We start from the raw sequence: 26,944 nt of genomic DNA, 5'->3' as shown, positions 1-26,944 counted from the left end.
GGTGTGGAGCAGGACATAGGTTCTCAGCTGGCTTCCTTGTGCTCCAGGCAGGGATGAGTCTCATTAGTTCCTCTGAAAATTGCTGGGTTCCTAGCACTGACAGATACTCCCTAAGATACTGTCTACCAGGACAGTGGCCTTATGTGGGAGGTGAGTGTTCAATTACTAACAGCAAACAAAACAAAGTGTGAATACAGTGATCTCACAGTGTGGTTATCGTTCTGCCACTCCTGCCAACCATCTTCATTTTTCTATACTCTCCTCCATATGTGTACTTTATTTTGTTTGTAATATAGATCCAATCCGATCGTAGCTGGAGTTAATGGATCTCAACTGGGTGAGGGTGTATGAGAGCCCCTTTAAATCTCTAGAGGGCCATTCCAAAGGCAAAGGGAGCCTATTGATCTTCAGATTGTTTGTCAAACATTTCACCACATCTCTGCAAGGGGATAGTTCTTTAAGAACAGGACAGGAAGGGTTGGGAAAGGCTGTGTTATTCAGTGAAAATACTTGCACAGATGCAGAGGGCTAACCATATGATGCCTCTCGGGGATCACAGGTACAGTCCCTCCTGTTGAAATGCCAGCACCCTGGTACAAGTGTTGTTCTTTGTTGTTATGTCACTAAGTCATGTCCAACTCTTTTGCAACCACTTGGACTGTAGCCCACCAGGCTCCTCTGTCCATGGGATTTCCCAGGCAAGATACCTGGAATGGGTTGTCATTTCTTCCTCCAGTGGGTCTTCCCGACCCAGGGATCAAACCCGAATCTCCTGCATTGGCAAAGCAGATTCTTTACCACTGAGCCACTGAGTATTCTCATTGCCGCTGTAGCAAATGACCACAAAGTTGGTGGTTTAAAACAGTACATACAGATTTATTATCTTAGAGTTCTATAGGCTTAGAACTCTAACATGGGTCTCACTGCACTAAATCAAGGTATCAGTAGGACTGCATTCCTTTCTGGGAGCTCTAGAGGAGAATCCACTTATTTGCCTTTTCCAAATTCTAGAGGCCATGTGGATTCCATGGCATGAGGCTGTTTCTCCCTCCTTAAAATCAGCAGTGTTGCGTCTGTCTGATAATTACTCTATCCCTATGTCCTCCCTCCACTTTCTTTTTAAGGATGCTTGTGTTTACACTGGGCCCACCCAGATAATTCAATATTATCTCACATGGTCTTTAGTTTATATACAAAGGTAACATAGTCATAGATTTCAGTGCTTCCCATGTGGCCCTAGTGGTAAAGAACCCACTTGCCAATGCAGGAGATGTAAGATATGCAGGTTTGAGCCCTAGGTTGGAAAACTCCCCTGGAGGAGGGCATGGCAACCCAATCTAGTATTCTTGCTGGAGAATCCCATGGATAGAGGAGCCTGGTGGGCTACAGTCGATAGGGTCGCAAAGAGTAGGATACAACTGAAGTGACTTAGCATGTGCATTCATAGATTTCAGGAAATGGAATGCGAACATCTTTGGGGAACCATATTCTGTTAATCACAACAAGGCAATGCCACGAACAGATAATCACAAGTAACACAATCAAAGAAACAGCAGCACTTGTTCATAACGCATTATGAGAGCACCTTGCAAGCTGACTCCATGCAACTGTGGGTGCAGGGAGCAGGGAGGTCCTGGGAAAGGTGGTACTGGGTAGGGACGTGATGGTGAGGTGAGTAGGAAGCAGCTATTTGAAAAGATGCAGAGGTTGGCGTTAGACAGCCGGTAGCCAATGAAGAGAGCAAGCCTTTGTTGAAATAGCCCATAATTTCTACTTCCTACATGACTCTCACTTGGATGCGTTTCTCACCATCCCTCTGATCCCACCTCAGAGAAAGGCTGGGCCATCTATAGCATAGCCACAGGGATAATATTTTAACTCCACACACCATATGGGCTTCCCTGGTGGCTCAGATGGTAAAGAATCTGCCTTCAATATAGAAGACCCCAGTTCGATTCCTTAGTTGGGAAGATCCCCTGGAGAAGGAATGGCAACCTACTCCAGTATTCTTGCCTGGAGAATCCCCGTGGACAGAGGAGCCTGGAGGGCTCCAGTCCATGGGGTCGCAAAGAGCCAGACACAATTGGGCAACTCATACACACACACACGTATCTGACAATCAGTCCAGTGGCCAGAGAAATCCTTTATTTATTTTTTAAAGGTTTTTTTTAAATGTGGACCATTTTAGAGTCTTTATCAAGTTTGTTACAATATTGCTTCTGTTTTATGTTTTGGTTTTTTGGCTTCGAGGCATGTGGGATCCTAGCTCCCTGACCAGGGATTGAACCTTTATCCCCTGCATTGAAAGGTAAAGTCTTAACCACCGGACTGTCAGGGAAGTCCTGGAGAGCCATCTTTTAAATATCTCCACAGGATTTTGTCACTTGCCTGCTTTAATTTCCTGACTTGCCATCAGTCAGTTCAGTCACTCAGTGGTGTCCAGTTCTTTGCGACCCCATGGACTGCAGCACGCCAGGCTTCCCTGTCCATTACCAACTCCCAGAGCTTGCTCAAACTTATGTCCACTGAATCAGTGATGCCATCTAACCATCTCATCCTCTGAATATGACCTGCCATATTCTCAAGCTAAAATTCATGTTTGACGCAATTAATCAGACCTCCCAAGATCTGAACACTTACCTACCATTTCTTGATATCGCTCCTCACTGCTTTAAAATAAGGCTTCCCTGATGACTCGGTTGGTAAAGAAGCAGCCTGCAATGCAGGAGACACAGGTTTGATCCCCAGGTTGGAAAGATCCCCTGGAGAAGGGACTGGCAACCTACTCTAGTATGCTTGCCTGGAAAATCCCACGGACAGAGGAGGCTGGTGGGCTAAAGTCCACGAGATCGCAAAAGAGTCAGACGTGGCTTAGTGACTAAGCCACCAATTTAAGGTGCTGTCTGAGGTTCTTATAGCATCCTCTGACATTGGTTGGCCAAGAGTTTTTACGTGCACTATGTAGAGAGACTTGGGAGGCTATGGTTTAATTCAAACCACTCAGCTAATAAGTGCCTGACCCTCCTCACCCCCACTGTCCAAGTGTACAGTCTGTTTCTGGAGGGCTCAAGTATTCAGAGCCAAACTGCCTCACTGTTTTCTGCAAATTCTTTTCCCCTTAAACCAGATAATACTAGGACTGGGGTATTTTGGGGGCATGGTAATGAGTCATAGCAAGTTAAATTCCTTTCACTTTACATGTTCAATGGCCCACATAATTGCAAAGTATAGACACTTCCTCTCTGCTGTTAAAAGAATTATCAAGTTAAGAAAGTCTTGATTCTAATTAGCTTTTCTGATGCCCAAATAATATATGTGGCTAAATGGTAAACAATTAGGGTGAGGACGATTTTCTTTTGTTCCTACAACACTTTGTTTTAAAGAATATGTAAAGAGCACTCATATGGGAATCTTCATATTAAAATCCTTTATGTAATATTGTGGACTGACCTAAAAGTTCATTCAGGTTTTTCTGTAACATCTTACAGAAAGCTCAGATGAACTTTTTGGCCAATCCATTATCTGGTGCTTTTCCTTAGGGGAAAATTATGAGTTTGAATAAGGGACAGCTTTTTAAAAACAGTGAATAAATGTAAAACAGGAAGCATTTCTTTTGCATCTTTGTAGTGACTGTAAGTTGTTTATGTCCTTATTTTCTTTTCCCTACTGTGCAAAGTCTAAATACCTTACAAGTTAATCACTGATACAGTTGACCATTATACTGTGCATGCATGCCTGCTCAGTCCTGTCTGACTCTTTGTGACCCCATGGACTGGAGCAGAAGAGGAGGACCATTGTCTCTGTGGGAAACAGAGAGAGATGAGGAGAAGGAAGGATGCATTCTGGTATTTCTAGGCGTGCGGGTGCTTTTGGAACAGAGGCTGCTATGAAATATTCCCCTGGGATGCTCCCATATGAACACTGGAAGTCCAGGGGCTCCATCTGGAATTGGGTTATTTTCCATACAGCTGGGGAGAGGGGTGGGCGAGGGCATCGTGAGGGTCCAGGCGTCTGGGGTGTGTGACTGGAGGGGCTCTTGTGAAAGAAGAGGCACAGAGAAAAGGGCAGAGTGTTTCCCCATCTCACTGCATTACTGTTTCTAGTTTCACCAAATCTGGCCGAGATGTCACTTTGCTGACAAAGATCCGTGTAGTCAAAATTATGGTTTTTCCAGGAGTCACGTACAGATGTGAGGATTGAATCATAAAGGGCGAGAGACAAAGAATTGATGCTTTTGAACTGTGGTGCTGGAGAAGACTCTTGAGAGTCCCTTGACTGCAAGGAGATCAACTAGTCAATCCTAAAGGAAATCAGTACTGAATATTCATTGGAAGGACAGCTTCACCTGAAGCTGACGCTCCAATACTCTGGCCACCTAATGCAAAGAGCCCACTAACTCATTGGAAAAGACCTTAATGCTGGAAAAGATTGAAGGCAAAAGGAGAAGGGGGTGACAGAGGATGAGATGGTTGGATGGCATCAGCGACTCAACGGACGTTGAGTTTGAGCAAATTCTGAGAGACAGTGGAGGACAGGGAAGCCTGGTGAGTTATGGTCCATGGGGTTGCACAGAGTCAGACACAACTTAACAACTGAATAGCAATAACAAAAAGTGGAGACTGTGGATTCTAATTGAATTCTGGTGAAAGGAGCAGAAGAAATAAGTAGTGGAGGAGAAGGAAAATTTAACCTCTGCCTGGCCTCTCCTGAGTGCCAGATTTACACTGATCACATTGGTGGCCTCACCTTGGTGGTTTGACATGATTCCACATGTGTTCTTATGGATGAGAAAACACTCTGGAAGATGAGGTGCTTATCCTGCTCGCCAATCAGACGAGGTCCCTGTGAATAGGTCTGCGGTCACGAATGTGCAGAATAGGAAACTCTTCTCTGGGAAACATTTTATGCCGGCCTGTAGGTTGTGTGGGTGTAGAGCATTGTTGTTACAAGTCATATTGTTATAACTTATTGTATGCTGTCCTCAGAGATTTGAGGGTCTTGTTTTTTTTTTTAGTTCCAATTGTATTTAAAGCTTTACCTTTCTGCGATGACCTTTTGAACTATGGATCCCATTTTAGTTGAGGGTCTTAAATGAGCAATGGCCACCAAATGATTCTCCTAGGCACAGAGCAGAGCAAGACAGATGGAAAGGTTTCATACAGGAGCCTTGGAGGTCAGCACTCATCCATTTTACAAGGTCAGTGTTTTCTCAGGCATGCCAGGAAATGCTTTTTAGAATGGAAGATACTGGTATCCCACAGATGTAGGGTGATGAGGATAGAAAGAAGCCGTCATACAAGAATGCCCCACACCCTTTGCCCAGAAAAGCTCTGAAACCCACACATCAGCGCTTGCTTTGTGTTACGTAAATAAATTGAGCATTAAAACCCAAGAAGTGACTATATTTAAAATATCAGTAAATCACCAGCAAAGACCTACTGTACAGTACAGGGAACTCTGCTCAATATTCTATAATAACCTAAATGGGAAAAGAATTTGAAATAGAATAGATACATGTATATGTGTAACTGAATCACTTAGCTGTATTCCTGAAACTAACACAGCATTGTTAATCAACTATACTCCTATATAAAAGAAAAATTAAAAAAAAAAAACTCAACAAAGATGATCTAGTAAAATATGCAAATCAAGGAAACAAAGACTGTTTCCCCACAGAGAGAGTAAGAGACCGTTTTAGAAACAGGGGGATACCTAGGCAAGGCCTTGATGTAGGGCAGTGTTGTGATCAGTGTGGAAGAAGAAGAAGTAGTTTGGATGAAGACGTATATAATAAATACCTATATATGTAACTGAAGCGGCGACACAAGGCAAAGACATTTTCAGATCCCAAAACATTTTAGGATTTAGAATCAACTTCATCTCTCACCAACTGGGCAAGAGTGGGCAAATGCTGTGTGTTCCCAGATTCAAGTTTTCTTGTGTATTATATGGGTTAGGCTAAAGATTTAATTAAATAGTATGCACTAAAGTTTCTAGATCAAATAAGCACATGTGCATGTGTGCCAAGTCACTTTATTTGTGTCCAACTCTTTGAGACCCTGTGAACTGTAGCCCGCCAGGCTCTTCTGTCCATGGGATTCTCCAGGCAAGAATACTGGAGTGGGTTGCCATGTCCTCTTCCAATATTCATTATAGTTAAACTTTATTTTTTATTTGATATTCTCTGTGAGGCTTTCCCATTACTGTACATAAATGAGTAGAAATATATCTCTTAAGATGTATTTTTTTGGCTGTTTTCCATGCAAAAGTAATCTCCAAAAGAAAACATGGCATTTTAAAGTTGTCTGCCTTTCAGTTTACCAGGGAGATACTAATATATTTAGCTTATTTATATTAACACATTTCAGAAAAATATTGGTAAGGATTTAGACATTTTTTATTAATGATCTTATTACATTTCCTCCTTCTTGAAACAACAGAGTAAGCTTGCCTAAAATATTATTTAAATGAATCCCCTGTGAAATGTCAGTAGGAATGATCTTGAGTGACCTAAAGTCATAGCATTTAAAAAGACCTACTGTATATAGTATAGGGAACTTTGCTCAATGTCATATAGCAGCCTGGATGGGAGGGGAGTTTGGGGGAGAATGGACACATGTATATGTATGGCTGAGTCCTTTTGCTGTCCTCCTGAAACTATCACAACATTGTTAATTGGCTTTCAGTTCAGTTCAGTTCAGTCGCTCAGTTGTGTCTGACTCTTTGTGACCCCATGAATCGCAGCACGCCAGGCCTCCCTGTCCATCACCAACTCCCAGAGTCTACTCAAACTCATGCCCATCAAGTCGGTGATGCCATCCAGCCATCTCATCCTCTGCCGTCCCCTTCTCCTCCTGCCCCCAATCCCTCCCAGCATCAGGGTCTTTTCCAATGAATCAACTCTTTGCATGAGGTGGCCAATTTGCTCCAACACAAAATAAAAAGTTAAAAAAAAGTCTTCCATTACTAGACTACAACAACCTTTACATTTTATTACACACACACACACACACACACACACACAGAGCTAACTTGCTAACATGTGCTACAGCAAAGCTTAGAATTTTGGATATGGAAATTTAGACACACAGTTCAGTTCAGTCGCTTGGTCATGTCTGACTCTTTGCGACCCCATGGACTGCAGCACGCCAGGCCTCCTTGTCCATCACCAACTCCCAGAGTTTACCCAAACTCATGTCCATCGAGTCGGTGATGCCATCCAACCATCCCATCCTCTGTTGTCCCCTTGTCCTCCCGCCTCCAATCTTTCCCAGCATCAGGGTCTTTTCCAAGGGGTCAGTTCTTTGCATCAGGTGATGAAAATATAGGAGTTTCAGCTTCAGCATCAGTCCTTCCAATGAGTATTTAGGACTGATTTCTTTTAGGATTTAGAAACACAGCCAAATTACTTTCTCAGATTAAATTTTTAAAAATTTATTTCCCCAAGCTTTCATTGTGCGTGGAGTAAAAGTCTGCTGTTGATAGCATTCTCTAAAATGTTACAACATCAGATCACTTTTCAGTTAAGAAAAAAACAAAAACAACAACAACAAACCCAGAGCATGCTGACTCTCTCTCCACTGATGAATGTGCCCGCTGCTCACCTTGAGTTTTCTGGATGCCCAAAGCTGCCTGCAGACTGCAACCGCCCTTACCTATCACCATCCCTACATCCCCCCAAACCCAGCCTATCAGTCAAAAGGTCTTCACCAACTTGTACCATCCTGACCTTCTTCTGACTTGAGAAGCCCGTGTCTCTTTCCATCCCCACATCCTGTCGATCTCTGATTGGCCCTCACTTGCTCTCTGAAGTCTTCCACTGACCACGTGGATGTAGAAGGACAGTTCTTAGTAGGTAGTATGCATGTCTCCATCCCACATTCTTCAGCTAGTCAATCAAGAGTGGCCATCTTCTTTGGCCGGTGGCTTTGGTAAATGACTGTTAAGTCTTTTATTATTGTTGAGTTGTTTGCTGTCTAATCTCTGGAGAAGGAAAACCAACCACTCCAGTGCTGTGGCCTGGAGAATTCCATGGACTGTGTAGCCCCTGGGGTCGCCGACAGTCAGGCATGACTGAACGTCTTTCACTTCACTTTTGTTGTCTAATCCACCTTGAACTCCACGTAACACTGTAAATTCTTTCAGGAAGGAAGCGCCTTAAACTCCCTAGTAAATGTGGGTTCCCACGTTGTCTTTCACACAAAGTTGGAATGAAATGACGAGTTTTCCGTTTGTTTCCATGTCAGTGGGCTGAAGGACTGAAGCCAGTTTTTAAAACTAGTAAAAATGTTGGCATCCTATGCTGTGTGAAATGATCTTAGAAAAGAAAAAAAAAAAAAAGCACATGCTTAAGCGGTGTTTCTGAGTGTAGTGATTTCAAGCTCGACTTTTCGTTTTGGTTGTGCTGTTCTTTGTCACCTGCGACCAGGATCGCTAAGCGGTGACTGCAGACTGTCGGATCGTGTTCTCCTTCGTGGCTTCAGGCCACTCGACTTGTCTGGTTCTTCTCCAGGCCGCTGTGTTTTTTATTTCAGGGGGCGGAGCAAGTCAGTTACAGGTCAGAAACGCTTTGGGGTAAGAAGACCTTTGTGTCCCAAAGAAAGCAAAAGAGTGGATGTGAGAGCACAGAAGCAGTGGGAATGGGTGATCAGTAGTTCTCTATCCCGTCTCTAAAGGGCTTGTGCCAAAATGCGCTCTCTGAGTAATGCCTTTCCCAGTGGGTTTTTTTTTTTTTCCTTCTGTTTTTAGAAATTTAAAGTATGAATCTGATGCCAAAGCCACAAACCACAAATCCAATTTAAGCAGGGACTTAAGACTCAAGCGTGCACTCGGAAGGGTGGGGGAGGGCGGAAGGAGGCTGACTCTCGACCAACTTCTCCCAGACTTCTCTTCCTCCGGCCCACTCGGCACCCTGAAAACATGTCCAAACTGCGAGATTGCTTATTAAATTAGCACACTGTGACTCTGTAATTCTGTTTGTGAAGTTAAAGTAGAACCAAAAGAAAATGGAAATACAAAAGAAAAAAAAAAAGAATAAAAGGCGTAAGTCAGTGCAAATTTGCTCTCAGACTTGAGTGGATTAAACTCCCTTTAAAATGTACCTGGCTTGATAAACAACAGGGACCTTCTGTAGGGCTTCCCTTGTGGCTCAGCTGGTAAAGAATCCGCCTGCAATGCGGGAGACCTGGGTTCAATTCCTGGGTTAGGAAGATCCTCTGGAGAAGGGAAAGGCTACCCACTCTAGTATTCTGGCCTGGAGAATCCAGGACTCTACAGTCCATGGGGTGGCAATGAATTGGACACGACTGAGTGACTTTCACTTTCACTGTAGAGCGCAGCACACATTTAATAACTTGTAATACCTTATAATGACAAAGAACCTAATATATATATGTGTGTGTGTGTATATGGACATGTATGTATATATATGTATATGTATATGGACATGTATGTATATATATGTACATGTATGTATATATATGGAATCCCATGGACAGAGAAACCTGGTGGGCTACAGTTCATGGGGTCACAAAGAGTTGGACATGACTTAGTGACTGATACACACATATATACATATGTTGTTGTTGTTCAGTTGCTGTCATGTCTGACTCTTTGAGACCCCGTGGACTGCAGCACACCAGGCTTCCCTGTCCTTCACCGTCTCCCAGAGCTTGCTCAAACTCATGTCCATTGAGTCAGTGACGCCATCCAACTATCTCATCCTCTGTCGTCCCGTTCTCCTCCGGCCTTCAGTCTTTCCCAGCATCAGGGTCTTTTCCAATGACACAGCCCTTTGCATCAGGTGGCCAAAGTATAGAACTTTCAATTTCAGCATCAGTCTTTCCAATGAATATTCAGGATTGATTTCCTTTAGGATTGACTAGTTCGATCTCCTTGCTATCCAAGTGACTTTCAAGAGTCTTCTCCATCTCAGAAGCATCAACTCTTCAGCACTCAGCCTTCTTATGGTCCAACTCTCACATGCTTTTTAATACGCTATCTTGGTTTGTCATAGTTTTTCTTCCAAAGAGCAATCATTATATATATATATACACATACATATATATGTATATGTATATATATGTAACTGAATCACTTTGTTGCACACCTGAAACTATCAACACATTGTAAATCAACTACTCTTTAATTTTTAAAAAAATACACGTGGGTTGTCTACAGCCAAATTCTAAATTCAAGACCAAATTCTACATCATTGTTCATGGAACTTCCTTCTTGATTTCTCAGAGGCTGTGTGTGTGTGTTTTAATTTATTTTCATAACCACTGGCTTCAGTGATTTCCCTCTCTAGTTAAAGGTGACAATGTGACTTTACATGATGAATAAGTACCCCGAATGCCTTCTCCTTCCTGCCTGTGACCCTGCTGCTCTGGGGTTTCCAGGAGGACTGACATTGTTAACAAAAGGGTTTTTACAACTTTCATCTCCTCTGAGAAGTAGCTGGGAGACAAATTCTGAAACAGAAATTTTGGAAGGAAACAAACCTCAGCTATTTGCATCTTCCTTAAATAGCAATAAACCGAGTATTTACTGGTACCGTTTTCATCTATTCTTACAACTCTGCCTGTTAGATGGAGTTACCTCGTAGTTCCAGGTATAAACGGGCAAAGTGGATTTTAAATATCTGCTCTGAAACACTATTCTAAAGTGTGAGCCTTGACTCTGGAGAATGTATTGATCAGTCCTTGTCACCTACAGTTACTTTTTAAAATTTTCCCCTTGTCCTGATTATTTTCTTGGCAGAACACATCTAGGGAAATGCTTCCCGGCTGTTCAGCAAATATGTGCTAAAAAAAAAATGGAAAACACCATTTTTCATGCAAAGTCCCAGTTTACTGCTCTATGTCTTCTCATAAGAAAGCTAATAAAACTATTCTTCTGCTCTAATTCTTGTTTTCATAGTTCATATGAATGACACACCCTAATCCAATATAACTTTCACTAAAGTCTTTCCATGCTGAATTTTTATTAAACAATGTACGCTATGTCTGACTCTGTGACCCCACGGACTGTAGCCCACCAGGCTCTCTATGGGATATTCCAGGCAAGAATACTGGAGTGGGTTGCCATTTCCTTCTCCAGGGGATCTTCCCAACCCAGGGTCAAAGCAGCGTCTCCTGCGTCTCCTGCACTGGCAGGCAGGTCTTTCCCACTGAGCCGCCTGGGAAGACTCTATTAAACAAGAGTGCACTTTAATTTCAACGGATGACCTTGGATTCTTTAATAGCATCCTTTTTGTTATGCTAATTCTCAACTTCTGATAATGTAATGATGGCTGGAGCGCAAATTAGTATGGCCTGCTATAGGTTTGACTGGCTATAAAAAGTCTTTGAGTGAGTCAAATAGTCGTTGCTTTTCAGATTCTTTAAATTTAGAGAATCCCATTTCTAGTTTCTGAAAGAAGTGAATCATACTTTCTAGTGATTAACTGAATGTGTTAAATTTAACATATAATACTCTAAGCCTTAGGGTTTTTTTTTTTTTTTCCTTCTTTTTCTCGCTTTTTGAGAATACAGTTGAAATTTCTGACTATCAAATTAGATTTTTCTGTTTCTCCCTCAAATCCCATTCGTTTTTGCGTCATATATTTGAAGCTCTGTCAGTAGATGCAGAAACATTCAGGATCGTTATGCATTCTTCATAAATTGACTTATTTATCATTAGGAAATGATCATTCCTTATGTATTGTAAGATTCTTTGCCTTGAAATCTATTTCGTCCTTGATTAATATTGTCTGATTATTCCCAGCATGGCATACTGTTTTCTGTCCTTTTACTTTGATTGTTAATAGCTCTGCTAAGGTATAACGGTCATAAAATCATCTGTATTTAAAAGTGCATAATGTTATAAGTTTTAACATATGAAGTCATCATCATACTCAAGGTTATAAATACTCAGGCTCTGTCACCACAGAGCTTTCCTTATGCCCCTTTGTACTCCTGACCCCTGCTGCTCCCAGTCCCCTTACCAGTCTCCAAGTAGTCACAGATCTTGGGGGATAAGAGCTCTTTATCACTGGTTTCAAGTACTTTTAATACGATGTGTCCTTGTATAATTTTCTTCAGGTTTCCTGTCTTTGGAATGTGTTAAGCAGTTTGGATTTTTGTCTTTATTGTTTTCACCAATTTGGAAATTTCCAGCCCTTATTTCTTCAAATGTCTTTCTTTCTTGCCGTCTTGGTACTTTTCCCTGGAATCTCCAATTAGACATATCTCCAATCATTTAAAGTTAACCCACAGCCCACTGAGGTTCTGTTAATTTCTTTTTAGAATTCTGTTTTCTCTGTGAGTTTCATTTGCAATCATTTCTATTACTATGTCTCCAAGTTCACCACTTTTTCTGCGATTAATATAATCTGCCATTAATGCCGTCCCGTGTATTTTTTTTTTTTTTCATTTCATGAAATGTAGCTTTCACCCATCAAAGTTTCTTTTGGGCTGTCCATGTCTGTACTTAACTTTTTGGATGTGTGGAAGGTATAGAGTTGTAAAGACTGTTTGCATGTCCCTGTCTGATATTCCACCATCTGGGGCACCTCTGGGTCAGTTTTGATTTACTGATTCTCCCTTTTGTTATGGGTTAGATCCCCCTGCTTCTTTGCATGCCTTATTGCATTTTCTTATTGGATTCCAAATACTTTTAATTTTACTTCCCTGGATGTTAGATATTTTTGTATTCCTATAAATGTTCTTGAACTTATTCTGGGATGCAGTTAAGTTACTGGGAAACAGTATACTCTTGCTTCCAGAGTTTGTTAGGGGAGACTGAAGCATTGCTCAGACTAAGCTAATTCCCCTCCTACAGAGGCAAGCCTCTTATTTTCACTCTGCTCAATGCCCCGTGAATTATGAGTTTTTCCAGTCTGGCTAGCCGGAATAGGCATTGTTCCCAGTCGTGTGTGTTTAAGGCACTGTTCCCTCTATTCCTCTCAGATGATTTTTCCCAGCCTTGGGTGGTCTCCTCATATGCGGTTGTCCATTAGTACTCAGCTGAAGACCTAAGGAGACCCTGTGTAGATCCCAGGAATTCTATCCCTCTGTAGTCCTCTCCTTTCCCTGGACTCAACTCCATCTCAACGTAGAGAGTCCACCGGGCTCCCCTTCCCTCACCGTGTCCTAGAACATCTCTAAGCCTTTAAAATCCGGGAAGAAAAGAGCTCACCTTATTTCTTTTCCATCTCCTGGAAACCTCTGTCCTTCATTTCCTGGTATCCAGTGTCTTGCAAAATTCAATTTGTCCTTTTTTGTTGTTTCATATGAGAGAGTACGTCTGGTCCTCATTATTCTTTCTTGGTCAGAAATAGAAGTCATTTTGACTTTTAAAGAAATTCTGCATAATTATTAAGCTCTCTCAGATTGTGGTGTATAGCTCATATAGCATTCACATTCTTTTTCAGTCATATTTCCAGCATTGAAATTTGCTCATTATGGTGTTTGACTACAAATATTAGCAAATGCTAATAATACTCTTGGGCCTTTGTTCCTTAAGCCATTCAGTTACATTTGATTAGTCTCAAACTTTATGAAGAACACAGTAAGACGTCTGATTAAAATATGCAATTATATTTTGTATTATAATAAGCATAAAATAGCTTTTGTGTTGAGCAGTAGAAAGTGAAAGGATTGTCCATTCAAAATAGTGAGATTTTGGCCACATATATGGTGAAGTGAAAACTTCTTCACTCTATGCTATTTGGGATGTGTGTGTGTGTGTGTATTTATTGTGCCAAGGTATCATAAGTTAAACACAGAACTTGGAGTGTTTCAAGATGCTACAGTTTGCTTTCAGAATCCATCATTCCAAAGGAGGTTTGCAGCAGTTTTTCCCAAGGTGGTTTTCTTAATTGAAAATAATCCTATCATAAAGAAATAGAAAAGAGGTTGTTATTAAATATTTAGGGACTGGCTGAGTAAACATGGAATGTTCTAGTAACAATATATTTAGTAATATGACCTTACTGAAATTATATTGCCAAGATTTTGAATGGCATTGGAATGGGGTGCTTTTCTAACTGAGCTTCAAAGATATGCTTCTTTCTGGAACTTGTAGACCCTGAGTATTTGAAAAGTTCAACATTGCAGCAGGAATCCCTAGATACCTACGTCTGCTCAAAGTCTGCCTGCTCCTTGGAGCTTAGGGTCAAATATTAAGCAGGATCCTTACTGCTTGCCTTCCTTTTAAAGATCCTCTCAGACAGTTCCCCAAGAAAGGCTTTACTCACTATTGTTTTTTTAGTATATTTTACCTAGAGGGAATTTTTGGGCCAAAATAATTTTTGGAAAAAAAATAACAGCTTGAAACTTTGTGGTGGAACTTTAAAAATCCACATTTCGGGTGGAGAGGGAGGTGGGAGGGGGGGATCAGGATGGGGAATACATGTAACTCCATGGCTGATTCATGTCAATGTATGACAAAACCCACTGAAATGTTGTGAAGTAATTAGCCTCCAACTAATAAAAAAAATTAAATTTAATTTTAAAAAAAATCCACATTTACCTTTACCTTTATCTCAAGTATACTTTACTCCTCTAAGTCTTAAATAAGATATAGAAAAATGCATTTTGCCTTGAATTCCATTTAGAATTTATTGATCTTAAAAAACCAACAGAAAATAAATTCAGTTCAATATATATTTGTTGAGCAGCTATTCTGTGCAAAGCATAGTGACAGGCTACTTTGAATAATACATGATGCAAATTATTAAAAGATATATAATGTATTTTCTGGGCAGACAGATATGTAATCCCAATTATTTAATGCATGATTAATTGGTGTAAATTCATATTACGAGTTCTCCTCTTCTCCTTTCAATAGACAGCAAGCTCTCTGAGCCCAAGAACTGTGTTTTCAGGCAAGATTGTATCCCTAATGCCATCAGGCAAAGGATTCTGGTAGGCAGAGGTGGAGAAGATTCTGTAGACTCTAGAATCAGCAGTTAAAATTCAGCAAACATGATAATGTGTTGGATTGGGGTGGTGGGCTGAGCAGCAACTCTGAAATAGCAGAAACAAGATTCCCTGGGTAGTGGGGCTCTGAAGGTGACATGGGGTCAGTTCCAAGAGGAAAGTGAGTACCATTCTCAGAAATTAACAGAAAGATATAGCAGATTTTCCCACCTTTCGTTTTCTTTATCATTTTCCTTAGTGCTCTCACCTTTTTTTTTCCAGCCCTTTGGAAGAGTTCCTGGGCATGTTTTATTTTTATGATTGGACTATATGATAATTTATGGATTTGGATAAGTTATTCACAATACTATTTTCTGCTGCTAGGAGTGCCAAAATCTAATTAGATATACCAAAAAAATGTATGTTCCCAAAATTGCCTTTTACCCTGTTAAAAAAATAGATGATTTTCCATAGCTATAAAGGAGTGACGCTGAAGAACCTATGTTGATAACTAGTACCAAGGCTTATGTGTAAATAAATGTAGTACGTGTGTATATACGTTTATATATTTACCATATAAAAATCCATGCCATATTGTACATTTGTTAGTTTAAATGATGATTTAAAATGTATGCATCATCTTAAAACTTATTCTGGTTTCTCTTTTGTCAGTCTGAACATTTTGTGAAAATAATTTGTGACAGTGATTTACTTAGATGAACCCACTTCTGAGAAAGTGATTGTTTTAATTAAAAATCTTGGATATTTTTTCCTTGCACCTAAAGGCAGTTGGACTGACTTGCATTTCTTTCAGTTCTAAGTGTTGAGGCTAATATATTATGAAACATCTTTTTTTCCTCTTCATATACATGTGTATTAGTTTTCATTATTTCTATTTTAATTAATATCAGAGAACATAGTTAGAGTTTCACACAAGGAGTATCCTCAGGACATTTTCAGTGAAATGGCCAGACACAGCAAATAGAAAAGGCAAAACAAAAAGCATAATTAATACAGGCTAAGGTTTCATATTTTCTTGAGCATAGTAAGATGCTCTGGATGCATAAGTATTTTAAAAGAGAATAAAGATCCCTATCAGTTCTATGAGTTGAAAAATATTTTTCATCTTTATATGGCTAACTAAAATATAGGTGTAGGACTTCAGATATTGATTCATCCTTCAATTATTGAGAGTTCAAGTTATAGGAGTTTGGGCTATATCAGTATTGAAAACAAAATAATAATATTTTTGTACTTCATCATCAAATCTTCTTGTCCCATTAGTTTAATGAAAAAAGTGAGCATGCATCTCAATATAAGTTTATTTCATACAAGCAATATTTCCACTCTTTCATGTCTCAAGTCATAACACTTATTTAGGGTGACACTCCATTTTTATTATAGTAGTTGTATTTTACATCATCTTCTAAACACCTTTAAAATCCTTTGGCTGAGCTCATGTGAGATCTGAATAGATCATCATTGTCTTGATTTCTTATTTTCATCCTTGCTTTTAACCACATAATCTACACAGAATATACATCATCTTCCTTATTTTCTTGATGTTAAGCTTTAGCTTGTTTTTCTTATTTTTTAATTTCACCTCTGGCCCATACTATCTCTGGGATTTTTTTTCCCCTCAACTATCCTAATTTTATTTAAATTAGATAATATAATTTATAAGCCCTTTAACCAGGAGCACGTGAATTTCAACCTATGGCAAAGCATTCATTGGGAACAGTGGCTGAGAGGCAGGGTCACTGGGCCAGCCCCTCAGTATTATGGGATGGCCCACCTGCCCCACATACTTCAAGGACCCAATGTAACATGTGACACATGACTTTGAAGATACCAGTGCCAACCCATGCTTAAGTTCTTTGTCATTTTTGGAGGTAAGAACAACAGTAAGTTCTACTACTGGGTCTTCTTCATACATGGCAGTGTGCTATCTTGCAAACCCCTGCGTGGGGAGACGTACCCACCCCCGCCCACTTTGGATGCTGTTTGCTTTAAATATTTGCATAGTCTGGATCCTGTCCATTCCTGCAGTTATGTGGGATTTTCGTGTTTCTTTTTTTGTTAACTGTTCTCTCAAAGAGTCATGATGGGTTCAGCACGTATTATTATGGTTGGAAGCTGAGACTTGTACTGGAAGTAAAGTAAGAAAATGAAGGCTTGGAGCCTTCTTGCACAGAGACCCAGAAGGTTGCTCATACCTTTGACTGCACGTACTGATGTGGTGGTTTTCTTAGTAAAATTGTTGTTTTGTTTGGTTTTGCTCTGGTTTTTGGTTGCATATTTTCACTTTAGGCTTAGGGAGAAAGGATTTGTTTTAATTATTTGAAAGACTGACTTTAAGCTATACAGGGCTACCTTGAACAATTGTATAAATGAGTATCACAGTAAAGCATTTATGAACATGTGATTATGTACGATGAGAAAATACTAAGTGAATTCTTGAAAATTTGGGGCAACCAGTTAATCTATAGAAGTAATAGGTGTTCAGTTTATTTGCATATACATATGCGATCTTCTTTGCAGGTAGGTACAAAATGCTATTTTGACTCATTCTTTCTCAAAGGCATTAATATATTTATTATAGTCTCTGCATTTACATTATAAAGTTAGCATGCCATCATGATTGGACACTATACAGATAATAAATATTGAAAAATAAATATTCTGATAGCCATCAAAATACAGGTACATTTAACATTTTGGCATATTGTCTCTCGTTTTTCCTATGCATAGTATTTTTACATAGTCATGCTTAAGTTATACACACAAGTTTTTACACAAAACCGTAAAACTCTAAGGACTTATTTTTAAGTTGGAATTCCAAAAAGTGCAATTACCTAGTCAAAAATTGTGGACATTTTTAAGGCTTTACTATGATTGCTGTCTTGGTTTTCACGTTGTTCCAGTTTTCATTCTTACCTGCAATATGAAATTACTGGAAAAATTACACCTTTGTCAGTATTCATTCAAAAGAGATGTAGTGCATAGCTCTCATTTATCTAGACCCAGGAGATGCCATAGTGAGCAATACTGTACGTTTCACTTTTCCTCATGAAACTCACAGTCCAGAGTTTCACATCTCTAGGCAAGTGGGCGTATTTGAGATAGGTAAGGTTATAGGAACGGAATCAATGTGGGAGATTATGGGTTATTTGTAGGCAGCCCACAGTGTGCTGCAGTCCATGGGATTGCAAAGGGTCAGAACAACACAGTGACCCAGGTTGGGCTACGTGCTGAAGATGGAAGGGGAATAGTGGAAACCAAGGTCAGGCAGGTCAGATGGGCCCCTGCTGCTGCAGAGTGAGTCATTTGGTGGGTGTTGGAGAGTTGCTGCTTCTTCCCTTGTCTGATGGACAAGAACAGCACTCCGCATGGCTTGGGAGAGGCCATGAGGGGTTGAACATTTGCTGGCAGTGAAAATAGAGAAAGGGAAAACAGTGAGAGAGATTTTGAAGACTGTCTGTAGGAACTGGGCAACTCATTGGATGGGATATAAAAGGCAGCAAGCATGGTGTTAATCTGAAGGGGTTAACAATTAACATCAGTGGTCAAGTCAGAGTGGACCTTTGACTGAAGTCGATGGAGATAGAGGAACTGAAGTGAAAATGATACTGTAGGAAGTTTAAACTTAAACAGTGTTAAATTTATGATTTTGATGAGGATTTCATGGGTGGACATTTATTGGAAATGTGGTCAATGGCAAAGTAGGACAGATCTTAGAAGAGATTTTCAGGAAATTTGGTCATCTCTAACTTTATGTTATGGCTTTACATTATAGAGTCAGCTCCAAGTATGCAGGATTAGAGGGGTTAGACACAGCCCAAGATAACCTTTAAGAATCTAGTTTAAAGAAATAGATGTTTGCATTTCATTTTAAGTTGTTTAAGATAGTTTAGTCTGATTGTTCAATTACAGGTTACATAATTTAGTTGTTAAGTGGGCAGGATCATGTCAATCAAGCTTTGCACTTACTAGTCATGTGCTGTTTGTCAAATTACCTCGTTGTGCTGTGTCTTTACTTTCTCATTATCAAAATGGGCTTCCCATTTTGTAAGTAAATTGGGGTGAAAATTCAGTGAGTTAATTGTGGCCCCTGAGAAGAACAGTCACTATTACTATGGTTTCTAAAAAAAAAAAGAAAAAACAAATACTGTGAAAGTAGATAAATAGAAGTCAGTTTGGTTTTCTTTTCTTGAAATTAAATAAGAACTCAAAAATTCAATTTTGTATTTTACTTGTAATTTCTTAGCAGGCATGAGGTGTGGTTAGAAATTAGGTTCTCAGCCTAATGTCCTCCAGGTTCAGTCCTGTTATCACAAATAGCAGGATTTCCTTTTTTATGACCTAATAATATTCCACTGTGTGTCTACACCATGTATTTCTTTATCCATTCATCTGTTGATGGACACTTAGGTTGTGTCCACGTCTTGGTTGTGGTGAATAATGCTGCAATGAACACGGGGGTGCAGATATCTCTTTGAGATCCTGATTTCACTTCCTTTGTATATGTGCCCATAAGTGGGATCTTTGGATCCCATGAATCAGTTTTCATGATGATCAGTTTACTGATCAGTTTTACTCATCAGCATGAATAACCTCCATCCTGTTTCCCACAGTGTCTGCACCAATTTACATCCCCACCAACCATGCACAAGGGTTCCCTTTCCTCCACTTTCTCTCCAGTGCTTGTTCTATCTTTTTAGTAGAAGAAACAAAAGAGAAGGGGGCTCTCTCTGTAAGTACGAAGGGACTTGTGAGGGTCACGTGTCTTCTCACTTTCTTGCCTGGTATACTTAATTCAAGTCCAGAAGATATCATAGCTAGAATATAGGATTACTAAAAGTAAGTGATCCAGAACATAAAGCTTTTGCAGAAAAATTTTCTGTCTCTGAAATGCTCTGTTTTCATGGCAACTAAGAATTCCTGCCCCATCCCACCTTTTCACTTTTGTTCCCTTCTTTTTCTGTGCTACCTATTTTCAGTGGCAAGCACAAATATAATACAGCAAAAGTAGGAAAAATCCTCAGTACTTAAATGTTCAATAGTACTTATTGGGTGATGAGCAGAGTAAGGTACAAGAGTAATTTTTTCACTAAGGCACATGTTAGAATTATGTGATTTTTAAAGTTATATACTACAGAGTAAGGAACACACGGGGCTTCCCATGTGGCATTAGTGGTAAAGAAGCTGCCTGCCAGTGCAGGTAGACATAAGAGACGTGGGTTCGATCCCTGGCTCAGGAAGATCCCCTGGAAAAGGGCATGGCAACCCACTTAAGTATCCCTGCCTGGAGAACCCCATAGACAGAGCATCCTGGTGAGCTACAGTCCATAGGGCCAGGCACAGCTGAAGTGACTGAACACACACACACACACACAAGGAACATACATAACACAGTTGTAATAATCATTTATAGTGTGTTAGTCATGTCCGACTCAGTCACGTCCAACTGTTTGTGACCTCATGATCTGTCCGTGGGATTCTCCAGGCAAGAATATTGGAGTGGATTGCCATTCTCTTCTTCAGGGGATCTTCCCAACCCAGGGATGGAACCCAGGTCTCCTGCATTGCAGGCAGATTCTTTACCACTTAATAATCACTTGGATGTTTCTTTCTAAAATCCTACTCCTCCAAAAACACCTGTATTCTAACATGCTTGATTACACATTGCTGCCATGCTGTGGTTTTCTTGCATTATTTTCCAGATTCTTCAATATCACAGTGTCTTTGAAGAAAATCTGTGCCAAGGGGCCATTTCTCAAATGATCAGTCACATCAGATGTACACAGAAACAGATGCTGTCATTCTTTTTAATTTCTTGAGAACTAAACAAAAGGCTGAGGATATTCTGTTTTGAACAGCTTTTTTGGTTTCTTTTTGCACATTTGTGTGTGTGTGTTCACCTGTTTGCCATCCATCATTTTTTGATCAATTACAACATGCTCAGTTTCATCATTCTGTAACAACCGCCTGTTTTGACAGCATGACCACATTTGCATGTCTCATTCAGGGATTGTGGAGAGATGCTAGTTGCCATGGGGAGGATTCTGATGTCTCCCATCAAATCTAGTCATGAGATGGTGGTGACCTTTGAAAAGCCACATGCAAATATTTATTTTCAAAGGTACAGTTGGCTCTTTGTGAAGCACCGGATCAGTAGACCGGCTATCTCTTCGATGAATCATCTAATGAGAAGTCTGTTACCTTTTGTGTAATTTCCCTTTTGGTTTTAATAAACTTCCAATGTCCTTGACCTTAGGCCATTTGAGACAAGAATAAAAATCCATAGAGTATAATTTTACTATCCCTTGTAGTTATATAAATTATGTAGGATTATCTGTCTAATTCATCTAATTGGTCTGGATTATGGCCAGAGATTATTGGAGATTCAGCTGAAGCTGAATGCAATACAACTCCAATACTCTGGCCACCTAATGCAAAGAACTGACTCACTGGAAAAGACCCTGATGCTGGGAAGGATTGAAGGCAGGAGGAGAAGGGGATGACAGAGGATGAGATGGTTGGATGGCGTCACCAACTCGATGACATTTGAGTAAACTCCGGGAGCTCAGAATGGACAAGGAGGCCTGGTATGCTGCAGTCCGTGGGGCTGCAAAGAGTCGGACACGACTGAGCGACTGAACTGACTGACTGATGGCCAGAGAGCTTAGGTTTGTTACTGTTGTCTCGCCCTGAGTTCAGAAGTTGATTTTCACATTTTCCTGTGGATCACATCTAAGTACACAATACTTCCGTGCAAGTTCCCTCCATATCAGGGCTTTTTCTGCAAATGTGTACCAAATGTTAGTATGGCTTTTTTTTTTTAATAAAAGTTTTTCACATTTGGGGATTACTTGTCAAATTAAGTGGAAAAAAATTTCCATTAAAAAGCCTTTGATATGGTTTCTTAAAGCCAGGTGTTTGCAAAATTCTTATCCCACCATCCTGAATGATATTAGTTTAAACTAATATCTGCTAGTTAGTTTAGGACCTAACTAATAGCTTAATAGATTAAGTAGTTTAATCATGTTAAGTAGTTATTTAAATACATACTTGTCAGGTTTTTTTTTTTTTTTTAATGATCTGTTATCTAAAGTTTATGACTTTACAACTTCAAGTAAAATAAATTTACACCTGCATTTTCTTCACCATCTGTGATCAGCATCTTCTGGTTTGAGAAATGCAGAGACATTCCTGGGAAACATAAAATAAAAGGTGCTTCTATAAAATCCTTCTATAAAATACCCTCTTCCTTCTGAAAAAGAAAGAAAAGAAACAGGGAAGAAAAAAGAAATTCTATTGTGATGCGTTGTGAGGCTTATGACCTCTGTGTTTGCCTTTCAGATCCCCAGCTCAAGGGTATAGTGACCAGGTTATATTGCAGGCAAGGCTACTACTTGCAAATGCACCCCGATGGAGCTCTCGACGGGACCAAGGACGACAGCACTAATTCTAGTAAGTGACCACCCCAGGCCACCGGTTCACACAATTGGTAGGAGAGACACTGCTGCTTAAATGACTTTACAAATACATTTGCAAATATTGGGTTACGTGAGTTCACTTTTACAAATGTTATACCCTAGAATGCCATTGACAATTCTTCTTGGACCACCTGGATAGAAATATTCATAGAGCCACAAAAGAAACCTGTCATTTTAAGAGAATTATTCATCTTTTCAGTTTTTTCCCCAAGCAGTTGTCTTATCCAGTGTTATTGTTACTTGAATCTCATTATCATCAAAGTAACTGCACTAATGCATTCAGATGAAAGTTGATTACCTATTTACTTTGGAAGTTTTATCTTTGTGAGACCTCTAGCTTCTTCTTTTTTTTTTTTTGAAATTAATTAATTTATTTTAATTGGAGCCTAATTACTTTACAACATTGTACTGGTTTTTGCCATACATTCACATGAATCAGCCGTGGGTGTACATGTGTGTAGCTTCTTAATGATAACTGTGTACATTCAAGAACAATAAGGATTAGTTGTTTCAAATAATAGAAGTGTTATTTTTCAAATTCTTTGTGTTCAAGATAATATTTTTCTTTACAGAGGGAACATGAAGGCTGTGTACTTTTTAATGCATTGTATGAATTATTTATTTCTAAAATTGGATCTGTGCCTTTTTTTAAATTAAAAAGCCACCCGCCTTCCATTGTTTTCATGTCTGTCTTCATTTTGCTATTTCTTTACATATAACTTTTCTTTGTATTTTTATTATGGCACTCCTTCTCTTCAGTTTTCTGTGTTTTTGTTTCCTATTTTCTGTTCATACTGGCCTCAGATTCCCTTTAATTTAGCACATCAGTTCTAAAGTAGACACTTTTCATTGCTCAGGAGAATTAGTGAAAAGCAAAAATCAATTTTATTGGAAATATTTAATCACATGTTACTAGTGGATATGAATCTTTTCATTGATTTAGCATTTATCCTTCACATACAGAACATCATTCCATGGGACGAAGGAGGCTTTGAATACATTTAGCCAAATTATAGACAGTTCCTGTTTTAAAGTCTAGTCATCAACGGTTCAGATACACTGATTCTGAGAGAAGCTAATAATATAAAGTAGGCTATTTTTGCATTTGGTGTTGCTAAGTGAAATATCATTATTTTCCCAAACATTGTGCTTGTATTTTAGACTTTGGACATTATTTCATTTTCTTAATTTTTCTTTCAACTTTAAATATTTTCTTTATCTATATTTTCCTCCTATTCAATTTTTAATCCTTTTTTCCCCTTGTTTCTATTATGTCATCCTTATGTACTTTAGACTTTTCCCTATCATATTTGTTCATTGATTTTTGTTTGCTTTACTTCCTCTTGATTTAGAAAAAGAGAAGGTAAAGCAATTCAGACACAGGGAAGAAAGAGAAGACACTTTTATTCATAAGATTGGCATCAAATATTGTTTACCTGTTGGGGTTTTGATATTAGGTTGAACTCTGAAAATCACCAGCACTTAACCATCTCTGACCTACAGAAGATGTTAGTTTCTTCTGATTTATGTTTATATATATTTCATATATATGTGTGTGAATATATATATATATCTGCTAATTTTCCTTTCCCAACTTTAAACTCCTCACCCACTCTTTGACAAAAGGCATTCTCTTTTTCTTGTGTGTTACAGTCGTGAGGATCATGGACTTTAGATTCTTAAGTTCTCGTGTCTTCAATGTCTCTGATTTTCTTTAGCCAGAGTCTAGCAGAGCGTGAAAGCAAGTTTTCTGTAAGTCTGATCACAATAAGAGCTATGACACTCTGATTTATCAGACTAGAGGCTGATGTCAGCCATCAGACAAAAAATTTCAAAGAAAGAAAAAAAATTACAGCTATACGAAAATGCTGCTTAGCTGGACTTCTTGAAAAACTAGCTTCCTTCAAGCAAATGTTTTATGAGTTTTTTCTTACCTTCTCCTTTTGTTTTTGTAGTCCCAAACAAGTTGGTTTTTTTCATGGTGGAATCAATATCAAGTTAAGAAGTATCAGTAGACACTGCTTTTTAAAAGCATATTGCATCACAATTGAATAAGCAGCACAATATTTTCTAAATTATGAAAGTGCAGGTGTAGAAATTATACGCACACATGATTATATCTGGTTATCTGCATAGTATTAAACACTGGGCTGGGAAGCTGAGATACTAAAAGATACTGGACCTTTTCTCTAAATGTATGAGGCTTTTTTCCTGGAAGAGAATCTTTGTTTGGCTCTTGAAATCCTTTCTAATCCCCCTCAATGCTGGTGAGGAACAGTTCTGGGAACCAGGCAGGAATGGAACCCCAATGGACAAGCAAATCAGAACCAAATTATAGTGACCGCCCGCAAGGGCTTCCATTCCTATGCAAAGATCTAGCCCACAGCTTCTTCTCAGTTACCATTGTGATTTCTGTGCCCTTTAAGTCAGTAAGGTTAGTTTCCTTACTGTTTTAACATTTGCAAAGACAAAGCAGAACGGAATAAAACAGACTGAGATAAATGTTCCCTCCTCAAAAGGTTATGAAAACTGCATGACTGCAAATTTTCTAAAACATTGCAGGATTATAGCAGCTTTGTAAAAGCAATGGGAATTACTAATTATCTCAACTTTTTCGTACTATCACCATCTTAACTGAAAAGCACAAGCTTTTAGGATGAATTTTAACATATCTTCTTTTCTCTGGTTCATCACAGTAGTCATACATTCTGGGGAAATCATTAGCCCTGAAAAGTGATCTTTAGAAATGAAGGTGAGAGTGTCAGAGATGCTGACAGACAGACAGGTCCTCCATAGAGCACTGCCCTCTTTGCTTGAGCTAAGTCATTTCAGTTGTGTCCGACTCTTTGTAACCCCAAAGACAGCAGCCCACCAGGCTCCTCTGTCCATGGGATTCTCCAGGCAAGAATACTGGAGTGGGTTGCCATTCCCTTCTCCATTTTGCTTGAGTGTGATGTAATTATTCACAAACATTCCAGTTTTTTGCTATTTCTCTGAATAAAGATTAGTCATCCATAGGTAGGAAAAATAAAGAGGAATAACCTAAAAGTCACCCTGATGGCACCCCAAAAGTCACCAAATGGGAGAATTGAGGCTTGACCCTCCATGACTGGAGCTCAATGCTAGCCCACTAGTAAATATGAGATTACTTAGAACTAGGTAAGGGCTTCCCTGGTGTCTCAGCTGGTAAAGAATCCACCTGCAATGTGGGAGCCCTGGGTTCGATCCCTGGGTCAGGAAGATCCCCTGGAGGAGGGCATGGCAACCCACTCCAGTATTCTTGCCTGGAGAATCCCATGGACCAAGGAACTTGGCGGGCTACAGTCCCTGGGGTCACAACGAGTCGGAGGTGACTGTGGCTGAGCGACCAAGCACTAGGTGAAGTCAGAACCACCTGCTAAGCTTTCTTGGTCAAAAAATTTAAATGCCTTGAAAGGGAGAAAGAGCTGCAGGCGCCCTCCCTGGATCACCAGCTGAGATCTACAACTTTCTGGGCAAGAAAGTGGGGAAGGGTGGATAATTGGTCCTAACTGAGAGATTCTGAAATAACTCACCTGCTTACCCAGGCTTCTGGTGCCCTGGAAACATCTTTCACAAAAGGAAGTGAATGCCCGGGATACTTTATCATCACACTCATTTTCCAGAGTGCGTTGCTTTGAAATTCTTAGAGCTGCCCTTCTATGCACGGAAGATAAGCATTACCATGACTATGGTATTTGGTTAGAGAGTGATTTTTTTCTTCAGTTTACTTTTGGCAAGTGGCCAAAAGTTTGGGATTTTCCTGTGTTTTTAAAGGTCACTGTTCCCACTACCAGATACTGCAAGCAGAAGAGGGCTACAGAAATATTCATGTGTCAGCCTTAAGCTAGATTAAAGCCCCACCCAAACCAATCCCTCTTACCTTAGAAACTCCCAGCCTGATAACCTGATGCATAAAACTGGCTGGTGCCTCATAAAGCTCACTATTTGACAGGCCTCGGGAAGGTGGTCTCACCTTGTCCGTAGGTTAGGATCATTTGAGGCGCTTAAAAAAAAAAAGTTCCTGATGCCCTAAACCCACTCCCAGAGACTCTGATTTTACTTCATTGCTTTGGGGTTGGGCAGTCCCTGGTGACTCAGATGGTAAAGAATCTGCCTGCAATCCTGGAGACCCGGGTTCGATCCCTGGGTCGGGAAGATCCCCTGGAGAAGGAAATGGCAACCCACTCCAGTATTCTTGCCTGGAAAATCCCATGGACAGAGAAGCCTGGTGGGTTACAGTCCATGGGATTGCAAAGAGTCGGACATGACTAAGCAACTTTTTTTTCACTTTTCACTTTCTTTCATCCTGTCTTATGAATGCAACTAGTTTTAAAGTGCAGCCAGGGTTGAATGAAATTCACTATCGTATGGAGACTGGAGTGTTCCACAGAATGAACAAAGTATCATGAACATCCTTATTCTTACTCCCCTAGGCCTTGTGGCCTTTATAATTTTGTGGCCTTGTAGGCTTTATAATTGTGTTAGATACAAAAAGGCTAAAAACCCATAATGATGTTTCAA

The 26,944-nt window shown here is 39.8% G+C and overlaps 1 protein-coding gene across 3 annotated transcripts in view; it reads left to right on the top strand.

Annotated features, from left to right (window-relative positions):
• FGF14 (fibroblast growth factor 14) overlaps positions 1–26,944 on the top strand; it is a 600,641-nt gene that overhangs the window by 464,925 nt on the left and 108,772 nt on the right. For all 3 annotated transcript variants that reach the window (XM_043891532.1, XM_043891534.1, XM_043891533.1), the window contains exon 2: positions 22,266–22,376. In XM_043891532.1, coding sequence (XP_043747467.1) covers positions 22,266–22,376 — 111 coding nt within the window. The remainder of the gene's footprint in view (positions 1–22,265; positions 22,377–26,944) is intronic.

This window comes from Cervus elaphus, chromosome 30, assembly GCF_910594005.1.
Source record: "Cervus elaphus chromosome 30, mCerEla1.1, whole genome shotgun sequence".
In the NCBI taxonomy this organism is placed as follows: Eukaryota; Metazoa; Chordata; class Mammalia; order Artiodactyla; family Cervidae; genus Cervus; species Cervus elaphus.
This window is presented reverse-complemented; position numbering and strand designations above follow the sequence as displayed.